Raw genomic sequence first — 17,644 nt, forward strand, 5'->3', positions numbered from 1 at the left:
ACAATAATTCGTTTTGACCAAGGCCATCTAGATCATCTCTGTTTTTTTCTTTTTTGAAACTCCAAATCAATCAAATTAATCAGAAATTCACAATCCCAGCTGGGACTGACCCTGAGGTACATGTGAGAAGGAACAGCAGCATATACATCTCAAACATCTTCTCACAAACTCTGAGCTTTGCAGCACAGTACTGCTTAAGACAGTCTAGATAGTTTAATGCTGATAGCCCGAGGGACACATATTCTAGCCTATTTTTACAAAGAAGTAGTTTTTGTAGATAGTATCTAATTAGAAGACTGGATGTAGCCTGAAAGGGGGACTGAAGAGGATCTCCGGAATGGATGCAGTGACATTCATCTTGATACTAAGCATGAGATGACATTAGGAGGCATGTGCATCTCCTCCCTTCACCTCCAGAACTGAACTTGCTGCTGGCAACAACTTTCTGCCCCAAAAGAAGAGTGTTATTGGAACTCAATTAGAGAGTGGGAGAGCAAAGAGAATGCTCAGGTGGCTCCTATACCGTATCCTTCCACAGAAACCTGCACTGGCTTCACAAAAATCTGCTCACCCCTCTACAGCTCGAGTACGCAGCAACTTCCCAAGCTGCCAGACCCATACATTCAATCAGGAAAGCAAGACACAGGAAGCACGGAAAGAAAATGAAAGAGAAAAGCAGGTGGATTCAATGTATATCTCCAGTTTATAAATTCAGTCACTAAGCAATGGCCTCAAAAATCCAAGCAAGGTATTTCTAGGGAAAGCAAAGGACTGCAAGTACACAGGGTAAATTCACCCTGAAAAATATTATAGTAACTCCTGGAGACACTAGAGCCAGAAAGCAAATAAATAAGTAAAAATTTAGAGATATTTCATTGGTATGCAAACAATTTGAGGGCTCAGCAGTTCCTGGTCCGATCCTGCAAGGAAGCTCTCCTAGCTGCGTTCCCTCACTGCCACCTCCTGGAAATACTCACTGTCCATGCAGTTGCTCTGACTTTCCAAAGATGGGCAGAGCGAGGAATTCAAGGAAGGAGTTGGCACTGGCATGCAACTGAAGTATTTAGCGAAACCCTTTAATCTCAAAATAAGAGTGCTTTAGTTACAACTACACCCCAATGAACTGAGCAGCAGAGCACAGAGGCTGCAAGATGATACACAGGGGCAGACTGCTGGCTGAGCAGGTTTTGACCCCCTCATACTTTATTCATCTTCTAGATCCAACAAATGAGACTAGTAGAGGGATACTAATAAAATGAGCTGTTTATGGGCTTATTAGATTCCATTTGCACCATCACATTTGAAACACTGACTGCTTACAAATAAATAAAATTGCTTTGCTAAATAAAGGATAATTTTTTGTATGAGCTCAGAGTCAAGAATGAACTAAAGAAAAAATGCAAAGGTCAAAAAAACAGTTATTATCAGTTATCCATATACATAGACACACAAAATGTACCTAAAGTCTGTGGAGCAGTAGATGACCTGACTTATCAAGCAGGAAACTCAGGTCCAAATCAGTCAGCATTAAAGCTCTTAAACAAACACTACAGGGAGAGTAACCAAGCTCAACAGCAACATCTGCTGGCCAATATGAAGTTGGATTTCCATTTCCATTATATGGATTTTTTTTTAAACAAAGCTATAAATTTTCACTGTAGTTTCAGAATGCTGAGTAAGATGTACTTCTTTTCCAGAAAACAGGCCCAACTTCTAAACATCAGTGCAAGCAATATAAAGGCAAAACTTTGTATTTGTGTATACAAGTACAGTCAGAAAAATCCATTATCTATCCTTGTCTATCCTCCGAGATATTAGCAAAACCCTGAAATTAAAATGGGTTGAAAATTACAGGAAATCTTCTCTGTCCAGCTGCTTCAATCCATCTGAAGAATCCCCAAGGAAGCCCTTGATCTCCTTCATTTCCCACAGGAGCAGCCAGCATATGAAAGGCTGGAGGCAGCAAGGTATTTACCAGATACATGAAGTCCCATCCACACAAAAGAGAATGGTAACTAAGACCATTAGAGCTCCTTTCCCTCCAGGTGCTTTAACAGATTCCTTATTAACCTTGGGAAAAAAAAAAAAAAAAAAAAAAAAAAAAGCCTGCTGCAACCGAATGACATTATTGGAGCAGGAGCACTGCTAAAAGCCCCACTTAAATTGAGCGCAAGCTGATACCTCATCTAAATCAATTACAATGACAACGCATTTTTACCTCAGATGCGTAAGATTTGGTAAATTACTTTAAACTATTGTAAAAGGAAGAAAAATGCAGGTGGCTGGCAACACCACCGAGGCTTCGTCTGGACTTCTTCTCTGCCTGGAAGAAGGGCACAGTGACCCAAGAGCCTCGTGGTTACAGAGGCTTCTAACAGCACTCGGGTGGCAAGAGACAAATCACAGACAAATGGATCTGCTGCAAACTACAATGAGCTTCTTGTAAGCAAAAAGCACAGAAATAACTGAACTACGAAAGGCTGAGCCTTGCACAGGGAATGGCACACCAGGGTGTGGGGGGGTGCAGGGGTAGAAGGGGCCACTTGGAAATGATTTAAACAAAAAGAGCCAACGCTTTGGGCTAGACTGACGTACGTTATGTTCTAAAATTTAGTTTGCTTCACAGCTTAAGGCTCTTGTACTTTGTCAAATCTTGTCCTCAAAATAGCATTCTTCTACCCTGAAAAATCAGGAAAGAGGATTTAAGAAATATGCAAGTTTAACTACAGCTGACATTACTATGTTTTTTTAAAGTCTCACCAACTCCCCCTTCCCACATTCAGCTGTACAAATAAGCTTGACAGTGCCCATTACAGCTATCGCAGGATGAAGAGCATCTAATGCACTAATCAAGCCACTATTAAACTTGAACTTTTTTGTTCTGAGCAGTAATTATACCCAGATCTGCTCTATGCACCTGATTACTTTTCACTTTTTGACTCCTACCGCATCATCCTTAAAGTTTGCCAATTATCTTGAAGACTTCCAGGATAAAAAGGCTCTAAACTTCTCATATAAATGGAAGAAAAGCCAGCCAGCTAACTCCAATTCCTTCTCCCCAGCCCTATTTCTGCTTTTCAGATGTTTATTTTTGTTGCCTTAAAAATAAAAAATACACAAAAGAGAAAGTCATAAGCTCATTTCCTCTAAGCACCATCCCTTCTTAAGCAGCTCCTTTCCATAATGTTTTCCTTGCTGTCCATAAGTAACATAGATTTATTGCAGGCAGCCATAATGAACAAGCACAGAAAAATGTACACACGTATATATATATCTCTCACAAAGGAAACAAAACCTCCGAGGTGATGCATGGGCAGAAGAAACTCCTGGCAAACAGCAGCAGCTGCCTCCAGACACTCCCCACACACGGCTATTCCTCCCCCCCCATAAATCTACACGAGGAAGCAGGAATGCCACTCATTTGGGTTGAAAACTGCTGAAACTCCACAAATCTACATGCAGTGTTCAATTAGGGAGAAATTTTGCTGACTGTAATAAGAGCCTCCAAGAGAGTCCATCCAGCTGCCCAAGAGTTAACACAAGGCACTCCTCACCCAAACCTCCTGCAAGGAGGTTAAGCACACAATAGGCTATCTAAAGCACAGCAAGAATAGCTGCTTGAAATTCCACACATGTGCCTCAGCAATGTATTTCTATTAATGTCCAGTGTGTGTCAGCGTGAAGATAAGGTACCAACATCATGTCCAACCAGCCAGCGAGAGAATGGGATGCGATGTAAAACATTGTCTGATCCTTAGAAAGCTGGGAACAGAAGCACCCGCAATCTCGCCCTCTGCACGCGCGCCCGATAACGCCACCGGCGAGGACAGCCCTGCAGGTTGGGGGAAGCAAAGAGATGGAGCGAGAGAAGCCAAGAATGAAAATAAACTTCATCAGTAAATAACAGCAGGTTCTAAGGGGCCCTGCTGTAGTAGAGGATAGAACTAAACAGAGGAAAAAAAAACACTTGGTGAAATTCACTTTTCATATAAACTTGTTTTAACTTTTCCTTAGAATAAAAACTAAACAAATATTCTCAGTGCTCAGTCTGACTGCGCCCCTCGTACTATGTGCAACTCCGCTTCATCTCTAGTGTGAGCCCAGGAAGCTCTGGGCTCTTCTCTGTAGTACCTCATGTTGTCATATAAAAATCACTTCAAAATCTGTATTTAGGCTCCACAGCAAGGTGAGAGAAGCACCACAGGCAGTTTTCGTGGCATTTAGGAAACAGGAAGGAAGTGACACCCAGTAACAGGTCACCCACCCTGCATCCACATTGTCTCAGAGTACAAGAGCAATCTAAGCTTCTCATTCCCTGCAAACTCCCTAGCTATTATGTGCCATTTAAATTCATGATCTCGCTCTCTTTTTAATAACACCTTTCACTCAGAAATATCTTCAGAAAATTTACAAGCTTATTTCCAAAGATTGTCAATTTAGGACTCAAACACCACTGTCACCCTGGAGAGTTATAACCAAGTACAAAGCTACATGTATATCGGATCCCAAACACAGAAAACATAGGAAACCAAACTCATAAACCTCACAGCACAAGTCATGCCACATCTGACTGGCTCACAGGAGAGGAAGAGAAAGAAAAAAAAACACTACTCATGGCAAACTATCAAAATACTATTCCTCTATTTCTTTATCAGTTAAGAAAAGGAAAGAGGAGGCCCAATCCTAACTTTCCCTTCTTAAATGACAGAATAGCTTTGCTGTAACCCAAAACCAGAGCAAGTGATTCCTGAAGAAGTCTCTATCGAACATGTGAATTTTGTAGACAAAAAGTGTGAAACACAGGACAAGAACTGAAGCCAAGAGAGGGGAACTAGGCAGTTCCACAGACATCTTCATTTTTTTGCAGATGTAGGAATTAAGAAGAGGCCAACCTGTAATAAGGTCCCTTAGCCCCAGAGACTACAAAAATGAGCGACTCGCAAAGCACCATCAGCTGCTGAAACCTGCAGAAACTCCCCAAACACAAATTAACCATCAGGAGATAAATAGCTAGAGATGCAGAAACTGCAAGCTGTTCAAAAAATGAATGCCATGAGTGTGACAGAATGTAACAGCTGCAGGAAAAATAAGGAATCGAGAGGCAGCATCTTACCCCAACCCAGGTGGCACCTTTGCCTTTCCTCAAGAGAAGAGGGAAGGAAAGACGTGTGGTGCAGGAGGAAGGGAATACTTTTACCTTCCATGTTCTTTTTAATACATTTTCTCTAAAGATTTTTTTGAGTTAAATTTAGACCTATCTTTCCTGCTGTTCATCCAGACTAGGGAGCACCAATGATGTCTGAAGTTATTCGTTTGCTGGAGACAACAGATAGGTAGATGCTTTACAGTCCCACACCAAGTGCAAGTCTAATGCAAACCTTTCCAAAGTGCATCATTTAATACTGAAGATTAACTTCCTACAGGGATCTCTTAAGTGTTTAACAGTTTCATAAAACGAAGCAATTCTTTCATCGCAGAAATGCCCCTATTCTGTTACAGAAGACAGCTAAAGAGAAACCAACTGGGGAAGAAAAGGAGGGATGTTCTGGGAAGAGACCATAAGAAAAACAGGCCACTAACTTTAAAGACTCCACTGATTAATATCCATTCCTCTAAAGAATGCCTGGAAAAATCTCTCTGAACCCACACAGCAAGAATGAGAGAGAGAGAAGCAGCAAGTTCTGGGGCTGTTCAGCCAACCTATTTAACTCCCCGTCAGTATCTTGCAGCACAGATACGGAACCCAGCCCAGACTCCTCAGCAGCAGAAGCAAATGCAGAATCGCTCAAGTCCTACAGCTCTCCTCCGCACAGGAGAAGGTCTCCACACCAGACATTAAAGATGCACAGAAACAGAACAAATACCCTCGTTATTGGTACTTAGACTTTTTCAGGTCAAAAAATAATAAGATTTAAAAGAAAAAAAAGAGAGAATTTGCAGAAGTGAAGGCTGTCTGCTCTTCAGATAGATCTTTTGCACTTAGTGACACATTCTCTGCTAATTAGAAGCACTGACACTAGAGAAAGACCACGAGACACCACATGCCTAACAGCAGACAGCTACTCAGAGCCTGAACCAGCCTTCAGTAAAGGCAAAGCAATACTGCATTTCTGTTAATTGCCAAGTTCTCCATAGAGAATTTTACTATGCAATTTTTAAAAATTAAACCAATTTTAAAATTAATCTAGAACTCAGAGAACGCAGGTCAGAACTGGAATCCCTCTGATCTGTTAAAATACTTCAGCTATTTAAGCCTATATATAAATATATATAAAAATACACACGTATATATTACATGCATATGTTATGTCAAAAGCCCTGAACTAGCAGCAATTACTCTTTAACTAATGGAACCAGCTCTGGCAATGGAGGAGTCTCTTGCAGAGTCGCAGCACCTTCCACCAGTCGAGTTTAGGCGCCGCTTGCAGGGGGAAATAACTGCGAATGGCCCTGGTTTTGAGGGCTAAGATTTTCCCGTTTTAAACATAAAGCACAAAAAAAGTCCTTAATAGACAAACTACAGTTATTATCTTTGTAATAAATCACTACTGATACAAAAGGAAAGATTTGCTTTTGTAGCAACGTACTTAAAGTACAGGTTTAGTCAAGCAGTGAAAGCAATCAGAAGTGCATGGCAATGTTGAGCCGAAGCCAAGCATTGAGCCTTCATTCAAGTTAACCCACTTCAAAGAGTTCCTTGCGTGACATTAATGGTATGTGTTTTACACCTAATATGACAATATTCTAAAAGCAAAAAAAAACCTCAGGGTACAACACTGATTAGGATATCCTGACCCACAACTGCTACTGTCCAAGCAAACTTTACACAAGAATTCTTGTTTTGTAAGTGCATCAGTAATTTAAAAAAATATCTGAAGAGGGTATCATTCCTTTAAAAAAAAAGGCATGTAGATACCTGCTCCTAAACACTATAGCATCAATGAAAACACCAGTCTGAAGGAATAAAATGAATTAAAAAAAAAAAAAAAAAAAAAAAAAAAGGGCTTTTCAGTTGAGACTTGCGTCAGCAACATCTCCTTCTAAGAACAACCAGTTTCCTGCATACAGACTTACAACCTTAGAAGGGAAAGGGTTTTACTCCAACATTCTGCCTTTTAACTGCAGAGTAAACAGGCCCAACAGAACTGTCCGGACATGAGCAGCATCCAGACCACAACACAAAGGTCTGTCGAGAAGCATTTTTCAATCAATTAATTTATGGGGGGACTCAGCTAGGGCAGAGACGCTCAGCCTCACCCCAGCAACAGCAGCCCCTGTCGCAGCCCTGTCGCAGCTGCCAGAAACCCCGCGATGCTGCAGGACCCGTGCGGGCTGCGCAGCTGGTCACAGTGCTGCAGAGTGCAGGCACCAAAGGCCTCCGCGTAGTGAGGAGTTCATGAGGCGGGAGGAGGCTGCATCCCGGGCTTAACAGAAACTAACTGGAGGCTTTAACGGAACTCGGTTGTGCCCAGCACCATTTTAAAACATCCTCAGGGTGAGCTTCACCACATCTACAGCTGGTAGGTGATCAATATTTGGTTCATCATCTGGTCAAACTGGTATTAGTCAACAACACTGGGGAATTTACAGCAAAAAAAATAAAAATAAAATAAAAAAGGACATAAGATTGACTTAAAGCTTCAGAAGGTGACCATAAACCTACAAAAATCTTTCCACTCATGGGCTGGATCATTCCCTCCTCTCTATGAGACCAAAGATGACATGATCCATCTGATCATCACCCTGTACCACCAAAACTCTCAATCTGTTTTTCCATTACATAAATATATAAGCAGCCCATCTACGTCATTTCCAGCAGTTTTACCTATTCATTCTTTGAGCTGGGAAAAGAAATGCACTGGTACAAATGTCAGAGCAGCCTGACAGTGGAATGCAGTGACAGGATGTTCAAAGCAGGGCCACTCAAGCCTCAAGAGTCCAGAATCCCCATTGACAAGATCACACAAATATCAAAAAAAAATTGCATCCATCAAAAGCCTTTCCTCCTTGCATTCTTATTTCAGCCCTTTTCTACTGAATCAAGACATGGAGACAGGCTCTGAAGAGCAAACAGGTTACACCTGGAAAAAAAAAAAGTAATTTGAAAGGCATCTTATGGCTATCTTATGACTATCTTATGACTAACCACAATCAGTTGCCTGAGATGTACCAGGCCCTCACACCTCACAGGGATTTCTTCCAGATTCATATTCCAGGGCATTCCAGTTGCAACAACACAGTGTTATAGCCATCAAAAAGCAGAAACTGCCACTCAGTGAGCAGGGCACAAGCAGGAGCCTTGGGAAGAGGAAGGAGTCCTCCATCAACAGCTCCGGAAAAACTTCCCCAGTTTTTCAGCGGTTTTGTGTCTGCCCCATTTTTCACACAGCAACTAATGCCCTCTAGTCCTTCCTGAAAAAGCTAATTATGGTGCCAAGTTTGTCCTTCCATCACCCCATTTCTTAGCTCATTCTTTCAAAGTGGAAAGGAACGGAAGACTTTTGGTCAGTAACTCTGACAAAGCCATTATCCTAGAGGTATTAAACAGGCAGATAAGAACTTCAGGGCTTTGCACAAATCATATTAGTTCAATTCTCAAATCCGGGTAATGCTTCTTTTCAAAGTATTAATTTCATTTATTCTATTTGCTCTCCCTCTGTCCTGATAACACAGGCGCACATGGCCCCTAAATGAGATCCTCCTATTTTATAGGTTATAATCCTCCTTTTCCAGAGTAGTAATGAGATGGCTGCTTAATCACGTTTATGTCCCCCACATACACACACTCCTGCTTTCTTCCTCCCCTCCAGTCCACACCGATTTGTTTCAAGGTTTCAGCAACAACCAGCAGCCTGGGAGCCACTGCTCCAGGAGGGAGGCTCACGATGCACATGCTGTATAACCTTAAGAGACTACAAAAGCACAAAGGACAGAAAAGAGCAGCTTTGCTTGCAAAGTTTCTTCAAAAAAAGATGTCTGATTTAAGAAGAGGTAAGACTATTCATAATGCCACCCAGCAACTAAATAACTTGTTTATGACAATTTGGGAGGTTCCTAACACTAGAATTTAAATTGGAAAAAAAAAAACAGCTTATTCAAGCTAACTCTTGAATAAATTGTATGAGACACAAGGAATGCTACAAGCATTAAGCATCACAGACCTCTTTGCAAAATGTTACATATATAATCCTTGCTGTATCCTGCGCTCTCATGACATTGAATTATTCAGAGGGTCCAGACAGCACCAGAATCCTATCCCATAAGTGATGAAGTAACCGTACTCAGGAACTGACAGCAAGGCCCTTATCAACAGTTACTGGCAGTCCACAGCCTCATCAGGAAGGTAGACTACATAATAAGGCTAAAGAATCACCTCATAAAGACACTATTCTTAATAAAAGCGGAACAAAATCATAAACACAGATTAAATGCCAAATGACTTTCAGCACAATCAAAATCAACTAATTTCAAAATACAGGTATAGTATTTGGACATATGGCCTACAAATGCTAAGGCTAATGGAGAATATTGCAGCATTACCACAGATAACTGTACCAGTAAAGGCTACTAATGACCAAACTATTGAGATGCTGAGGCCACAAGGCAGTTAAAAAGAAGAAAGAGAAGGGGAAAAAAAAAAATTCCTCATTCTGGGACTACAGAAGAGAAAAGTGAGCAAGAAATAGTCAAGCTCTGTGGCAAATACAGGAGCAAAAGGGACTAGAAGACAAATGACAAGTACAATTTGTTTACGATTAAGAAAGCAGAATAAGATGCCCGTGCCTGAAAAGAAAGCATAGCCGAGATGAAGTAAGTCTGGTAAGGATCTCAATAATTTCAGAAGCTGGCAAAAATAGCTCCTTCTCAGGAAAGCACACAGAAACCAAGAGACAACAGTCCTGACCTCATTTTTGAAAGGACTGGCTAGACTATTCTATTTTTAAGGGTCTTAAATTTATGACTGATCAAGAGATGGCTAAAGAGCAGTGAAAATTAACAGTTTCTCCATTCTTGCACAACAGCCAGGGCTAACACTCCACGGTCGTCATTTATCTTTTATGAATTACTCTAAAAGAGCCTAAGCAGATTTTTGCAGAACATCAAGTATGCAATATCTGGGAATGTGACACTGCAGCATTAAAAGGTAATTCAGATAACAGAAGAGCCTTTGTATGCTGGGGATCAGATCCCAACTCAGTTTAGAGGTGCCCTCTTTATACTTCATTAATATTGCCTGACACTACTGGCCACATTCCTCCACCAACTCCGTATCTCCCTGGTGAAGGGCAGGTCCTTACTTCTAAGCAGGGCAACATCTTTTGATCTGAAGTTATATCCATTAACTCCCTCCCCTCTAATGCCTTTTACAAAGGTCCATAAATTGCATTCACAACAAGAATATTCTTTCTAGTGCGAAGAGAGCTAACATTGTGCCTGTTGACCTGGTCTGCTACCCAGGGGAACAGTGGACACTTGGCCTCAGGCATCGCTATCCTGACGCATTCCCGTGCAGACTTCCCATTCCTAGCGCACTGACAAGTTTCCAATACTAACCCAAGCATCAGGGAGTCAACAGCATAAATGGATCTAAAACCAGAAATACACAAATTCACAGAAAAGTCCATCAAACGGACTGTTAATCACAGGGTGAAAATGAAACCTCCTGCCAGAGGTTTTTATTCAAGGTCATTATTCAAGTCTTTTCTCTCCCTAAACAGTCCTTTCAACATGCATTAGAAGAGGATGACTCCTAATCTGCAGCTCTCAAATAGTTTCAGCATCACAGTGAACAGGTAGTTCCCTCTCACTGGGGCAAGTGCAGTCCCACCTCACTGTCACAGCCCAACACCTCACACTGCTGCAGCTCAGGACAAAGCGATAACTTCAGCAAGACTACATCTTGTTTATAGGCCACCACTGTCATATTAATGCTAGTATTTAAATGAATACAATTCAAAGCGATATCACAAGAGTACTGGGCATCAATATCACAACTGTACATTTAAGGTTTGGAAGAAAGAAAAAAAAAACTACTACTTTTTTTTTTTCTACTCAGTTTCATCCCACTGTGTATCTGCCTGCATCCCTGCTCCTCTCAGAGCTGGTAGGACAATAACCCCAGCAACCCATCCCAGCAACCCCAAGGTGACTAATAGTAAAGACAACAGTTAGAAAAAGTCTCTGAAAATAAGCTTGCCTACTCAGCAAGAATTGGGTTTGGGAGTCAGTGAAGTACAAGGGTTTAAGATACTTGGTTCCTTTAAAAAAAAAAAATCAAACTTAGATCTTCAGAAACAGTAAAACATTGATAGTTTTATAACAATTCTTCAGTTACTAGCATCAGGAAAGTTTTAAATAACAGAACGCACTGGTTCTTTTTACTAATCTGGGTATTTGCATAGTTACAGTCTAGCTAGCTTAAACAGAGACAGGTTGAAGGACAGGTAGGGTCAGCAGAACCTGTACCGAAACATTCATTTCATACACTTGGGAGTTTAAAGGAGCTCTCTGGCTCAGACTGCAGCCCCTGCGCACACACAGCACTCCAACCTGCCCGCCACCGCTTCTGCCCACACCAAGGACTGTCCCCAACAGTCACTGCTGATGCCCTTCCCTACAGCCTTGGCCTTTGAATCACCACATAACAAAAGGTTGTGCCAGCCACACTGCAAGCCAAAAGTAAATTAGGAGGTAATGAGTACTTCAGCCTAGAGCACAATTTCTAAACTCATTACACAAGTAATAATTAATTAATTCCTTTAAGCAGAGAGATTTTAAGTCTGTTCTGCTTTTTTTTTTGGTACTCACCAGCTGGGCCACTCTCTGTCTCTCTTCACTACTGCTGTCCTTTTCCCGCTGAAGGGCAGTGTTCAAGGCCTCGCTGGCCGCTTCTCTTTCTCTCTTGGCCAGCCGGAGCAGCTCCTCCTGGACCAGCGCCTGTTCCTGCTCGTACCTGCAAGAGTGCCAAGTACAAACAGAGAGGAGGTGATCAGCAGACTCTGGCAACAGGGTCATGACTGGGTGATAAAATGCACTAATTTCTTTATCTACCAACTCTTCACCTTAGCCTTCTCTTCCAATTGCTCATCTCTCCCTTGCCTGCTCCTTTGGCATAGACTTGCACTACAAGGAACACTCCACATCCCTGAACTGAACTAAAAGGCTTCAGAGGGGATTCTGTGGGCCTGAAACCCCACAGTCACTGCTCTCAGACTGAAACAAGCCACACATACGTGATCCAAAAGGGGCTAAGCTGCATCTTCTTTATGCAAATTTTCACCTCACCTCTTATATAGTTCCTGCTCTGCTGTAGAAGACTTCTGAGCAGAGTTACTTGCTGTTGGTGGTTGGACTCCTAGAAAGAGGAAGAGAAGCAAGTGACTACTGCAGTAGATGACACCTTCTCATCAAATCATAGATTATCTGGGAAGAAAATGAACACTTTAAAAGTGAATATTAACCCAGCAAGAAAAAATCCACCACACCCAAAAAAGTCTCAGGAAAAATTAAAATCTGTGGATGCAGATAGAATTCATGAAAATAAAAAATCCCTGCTTTTCTTCTTGGGTGCTTATCTGAAAGCCTAAAGAGATCTTCACATACACAGTCACGCAACTTTACTAATGTACCTGAAAAGACTGGTATTAAGATTTCACAAATGCAGGACCTAAAGAAACTAGTCGTCTTACTGAAGGCCATACAGAGCTAGTCAGACTGTTAAGATTCCAACTGCCACACGATGTCGCTGCCTTTTGTGTGACATAAAAAGCACGTCCTAGGACTGTAACATTCAAGGCTCTCAATGACAGTGATATCTACCTACATAAACACATCAAAAGTTAATTAAAGTGCTCCTTTCATAACAGGGTATTCTTGAAGAGATACTTCACGCCCTATAACATCAAGGGGTTGTTCTGTTGCTAACTGTGATATAACTCCAGGCAGGAGATCTGACAGGGGCTGACAGCACCTGTAGGAGACTTGGGTGTCCCTTCTGCAGCTGGTGACGATGCGGTGCCATTGGGTGAGTGGGGTGATCTCTGGTGGTCCCTTCTATCTTGTTTCATTCGGTTCACGACATCTTCAGAGAGCTGAAATAGAAATCAACCAGTTCATGTTAATCTATACGTTTCACTAAAAAGTGCCATACTTGATAAGTTTTCAAAGACCTGCAAAATTTCACAGGTTCATATTTTAATACCGGATTCCTTTCAATCCAGGTAGTCATCGTCTGTACACTGACTTCTCCTCCCCCAAAAAAGGAAAAATAAGCAAGACAAGCAAAACACACACAAAAAAGACACACATTTATCAGTAAGCAATAACGTTCCCAAGAGAAACTGCATGACAGCAAGAGAGTCTAGTAATGATAATGATAAATTCATAACTTTACAGAAGTGCCTTTATTTCTCTTGGGGCTGATGGGTGGCAGGAGAAAGGGAGGAGTGAGAATTCCCGGTACTAATGGTCACATATTTGAAGCCTGGGTGCTTATTTACTTTTAGAGTTTAATCTAATTTTCTAAAGGAAATCAGTCTCATTATAATATACAATGCTACTGGTGAATTTAAACCTCAAAGATGTAAATACCTCAAAAATAATTCAGTTCTTTACGGACTTTATGAAAACCAGCAGCGGGCTGATGCAGAGTTCATTATGAGCATCCCATGGGAGCAACTGTAGCTCAACTTGAGGCCACTCTGCACTTGGTCAGCGTGCCTATATGAACTAACACACAGCACTTCAAGAGCACCATCCCTCTTACCCAGAGAAGGATGCCCAAAGGAATACAGAAACAGGCTTCTGGAAACACAAACCTGTAGGAACCCAGTCTTCATCAACTGCAGGGTTCAATGGAACTGCTTTTTAGGCACACATCCTCAAAAAGCAAGCAAGCGATCCCTAGGCTACTCTACAAAAGGGGAATGACTATTCTATTTCACAAAACAAACCCAAAAGTAACTAAAACCTTTTACTTTTGGAGGTAAAACAGAGAGGCCTAAGACCACCACAGCTGATTTAGCATAATCAGGTATCACAAGACAAACGTGGCCCTCTTCATCTGGAGCTCCTACAGGTCACACAGAGATCCAAAATAGGTAGCCCACATTTTTCCTCCAATGCCAGCAGGATGCAGCTGTTGGAGCTGGACTAAGCTAGACTAAACCATTTGGTTCTGCTGCTTATAGGACAGGTCACATTAAGCCATGGATTGGCCCCACCTGCCAATGGAAAAGGGCAACCAGGTGAGAACTGACTTCACCTGAAACAAGCAGTAAAGGGAGACTTAGCAAAACCAAGTGAATGATCAAAACATGGGGGGAAATAAGGAACCACAGCAAAATTCACCTACAAACCCAACCTTCTACAAACCTATTTCAGAGGAATTTTTGGGGGGGAGGAAAAAGCAGGTAGAAATATAAAGAAGCAACAACGATGAAAACAACGGTAGAAGCAAAAGAATTAATTAGCTAAAGAGAGAGGAAAACCCCAAAGGAAAAGGGAACGATAGGAACAGCTCTTTCCAGAGCTTGTTTTCTGGACACAAGAACGTCGGTGTTGGGTGAAAGCCCCAGAAGCAGCTTCCGCGGGGCCCGCCTGCTCCCCGCAGCCCCGGGCCCGCAGGGGGCCTCGCCGCGGGGCCGGCCTCGCTGCTCGGGGCCCGGCCGCGCTCCCGGCCGCAGCACCCGCCGCTCGCCACGCCGGAGGGGACGCGGCGCAGCGGGAAGGGGAAAAGGGACAGGGCGCAACCCGGGGGAGGCCAAGCGCTGCCGCCCGCTCCTTCGGCGCTGCCTCTCCCCGCTCTCCCTGCCCTCCAGCCCCATGCCCGCACGCCCGGCCCTCCCCGCTCCGCCCCAGCACCGTCCTCGGCCGCGCTGCCCGCCCCGCGCAGCAGCCCCTCACCGACCCGGCCTCCTCCAGGCCCCCGGCCGCCTCTGCTGCCGCCCCCGCCCCTCTCCCCTGCCCCGCCGGGGCTCCCGCCCGCGCCGCCTCACCCGGATGCCCTGCAGCACGCGGACTTGCTGCCGCTCGTCCAGCCCGAAGGAGACCTTCCTGCCGCCCTGGCTGCTCTCGCTGCCGCCCATGGCGGCGGGACGAGCCGGGGGAGCCTCGCGCGGCGCCGCGCTCCGCTGCCCTCCGCGGCGAGCGGGGCCGCCTCCCAATACCCACGCGCTTCATTGGCCCCCGGCCCCGCGGTAGCCAATAGCGCGGCGCGGTGCTGGCGGCCAGCGCGGTGCAGCCTGGGGGGTGTAGTCCCTGGTGTGAGGGACGCCAGGACGCACTGGGCTCCATGGGGAGACTAATGTCCCAAAATTAATGTTTCTCCAAAGAATAAAAACAAATACGGCTTACACTCACCATGAATTACAGTCAGTTTTAAAGGAGATGCTTTATAGGCAGAATTTATCATCTCCTGTGAGCTGGCAAAGGCTTAGGAGGTGCAAGTCTCTCAAAGTTAAAGCTTCTCTAATTTGATTATTTAGAGCTGGAGATCACACTCTGCAGACTCAGCTGCTGTCCTAAGAACATATTTCCAACAGTCAAAAAAATTCTGGCTCTACCGTTCCCTTAGTATGTGGCATATCTGACCAAAGTATTTTTTCTTTAAAAAATGAATACTTTCCCATTTAGCATGAGTCACTTGAAATAAAGTATGAGTATTTATGCCAAATTTAATTTCATTTCTTTATTTTACAAACAAAAATATACATTTACTCTATACTTAAGTCTCTTTGCATCCCCCCCCAAACACGTAACACACTTCTGCTCAAGAGCCATGGTGAATATGGCCCAAGGCATTTATATACATAAAAATACAACCGGAGGAAAGTCAGTCTGTGACCTAGTGCAGAAACCCCTCAGCAGTAGAACAGGGGACACTCCAGAAGATGCTGGGGTGCTGCCAACAAAGGAGAGGATGGACACGTCGACCACCGGTCTTTGTGATCCTTCAGCATTGACTCCAGCTGATGAAAAGGTGAATTCATAACCCGCTCCTCACTTTAGGAGGGCAGCTAAGTCCTTTCAACTTCAAGGTGTTGGAGAGGCAGCAAATACCCCTCGGGATGGGAAAGCATCTGCTCTTCTGTTCCTGATCCGCCTCAAGACTTTCCCATCTCCCGCCCTCTCCCTGGCCGTGGATCACAGAGCTGCCCCTGGCTGGTGCTCGGAGCAGCTTCAGGAGCTGCCCAGGCACCACGTCACCCATCCCTTTTACAGCAAGGAGTAAGTGCTAGATCACAGCAAGTGATGGAGGAACACGAACATTTTTTGGATGTGGCCAAAAGGCCACTTGGCCAGTTGCTTGTGCACCCTTTTACACAGTTATTGCATGGAGGGAAATGTGAAAGGCCACTGAACCACGTGGTATAAATACAGCTCGAGCACACAGACAAATGGAAGCCTTTTTTTTTTTTCTCTTTAAAAGTAAATAAAAATATTTTAAAATGAAGGGGGTGAGGGGGGTGTTTGTTTTTAAGGTGCTGATGCTACTTGGAAGCCTGCAGGGTAAAGTCCACAGGCAGCAGAACAGAGAGGCTGCGTTGCTCATTAACAGAGAAGATAAGCCCAGGGCCTGCATAGTTTTGGCAACCACTGTGCACTTTGTGCTCTTCCCCAAACTGTCTTTCCTTGCAGTAGGAACACCTGGTAGCAAGTGCTACTACCTAGCAGTAGTGCTTTACATGATCCAAACTATCCCTGCACTGCACCACCTACAAAGATTTCCCCAAAACTCCTACCTCTGTTCTTCTTCAGAAAGAGTGTTGAGCAAGAAATGAAAAGTTCCATATTCCCTCATACTGCCATCTCTAGTGGAAAGCTGCCTTTGGTTACAGCAGATCTCCACCTACCTGGAGGACTCGGGTAAGAAAGCACCCCCAAAGGAAGAAGCCTCTCTATCCCTGGAGAACACAGGATGCCTAGAGAGCCAGTCCGGTGCAGCTTCCAGCTCAACAGTCCCTGGATCAGGCCATAGGGACAGTCATTCAGACAACAGTTCTCCCCAGACTGGAAGAGAATAACAGGAAGCTCCAGGGAGTCTACAAATGAAACACACTTTGCATGCACAGAACTATTTTCAATGCATCAAGCCATAAAGCCTATTCAGGCCAGCAGAAATCCAGACATCTGAACAGCAGCATAGAACACCACCACAGAGACAGTAGTAGAGCATCCCTCTCGTACCTACCTTCCAAGAACACCCATCAGCCCAATCCTGGCATTCTCCACCGTGTTTGAGAACTCCCCTGTCACTAGATGCTGGGAGCTGGGATTTATCCTGGGTTTCTGCTCTGCCTCAGACACCGGAGCCTTCATCTGCAGAGTCAGCCTCCTCCTTTATAGTCCCTCCGAGATCCTCCCAGATGCACAAAGCAGGATCCCCTCTGGACACATCCACATCACACATTTTACTCTCAGTGAAATCCAAGGACACCAAGTCAAGGCTGAGTTCCAAGTTCAGCCACACAACAGCGCTGGCTACAGCGACTGTTTCACATCTGCTTCAGCTCAGCTAGTCAGCACCTCTGCCTGTTCTGTCTGCCTGTCCTTCTAACAGGTCATATCCACTCTGCTACCTACTAAGCAGTCCATTCCAGAACAGCCTCAGGACACACTGAACAGCTCTCTTTATACCCTCTCT

At 43.9% G+C, this 17,644-nt stretch overlaps 1 protein-coding gene across 3 annotated transcripts in view; it reads right to left on the minus strand.

The window, feature by feature from the left end:
- CHCHD6 (coiled-coil-helix-coiled-coil-helix domain containing 6) overlaps nucleotides 1-15,098 on the minus strand; it is a 95,741-nt gene extending 80,643 nt beyond the window's left edge. For 2 of the 3 annotated variants that reach the window (XM_026052495.1, XM_026052494.1), the window contains exons 1-4: nucleotides 14,997-15,098; nucleotides 12,971-13,091; nucleotides 12,286-12,355; nucleotides 11,809-11,953 (exon numbers count right to left, since the gene is read on the minus strand). In XM_026052495.1, the coding sequence (XP_025908280.1) occupies nucleotides 11,809-11,953; nucleotides 12,286-12,355; nucleotides 12,971-13,091; nucleotides 14,997-15,086 (426 nt within the window). In that variant the 5' untranslated portion in view covers nucleotides 15,087-15,098. Of the gene's footprint in view, nucleotides 1-11,808; nucleotides 11,954-12,285; nucleotides 12,356-12,970; nucleotides 13,092-13,817; nucleotides 14,508-14,996 lie in introns of those variants that run through there. The other variant, XM_026052496.1, reaches the window with a different exon arrangement.
- Between the last annotated feature and the right edge of the window lie 2,546 nt (nucleotides 15,099-17,644).

The sequence above is a fragment of the Nothoprocta perdicaria genome, unplaced genomic scaffold, assembly GCF_003342845.1.
Source record: "Nothoprocta perdicaria isolate Ctin4 unplaced genomic scaffold, notPer1 scaffold_9, whole genome shotgun sequence".
Lineage (NCBI taxonomy): Eukaryota > Metazoa > Chordata > Aves > Tinamiformes > Tinamidae > Nothoprocta > Nothoprocta perdicaria.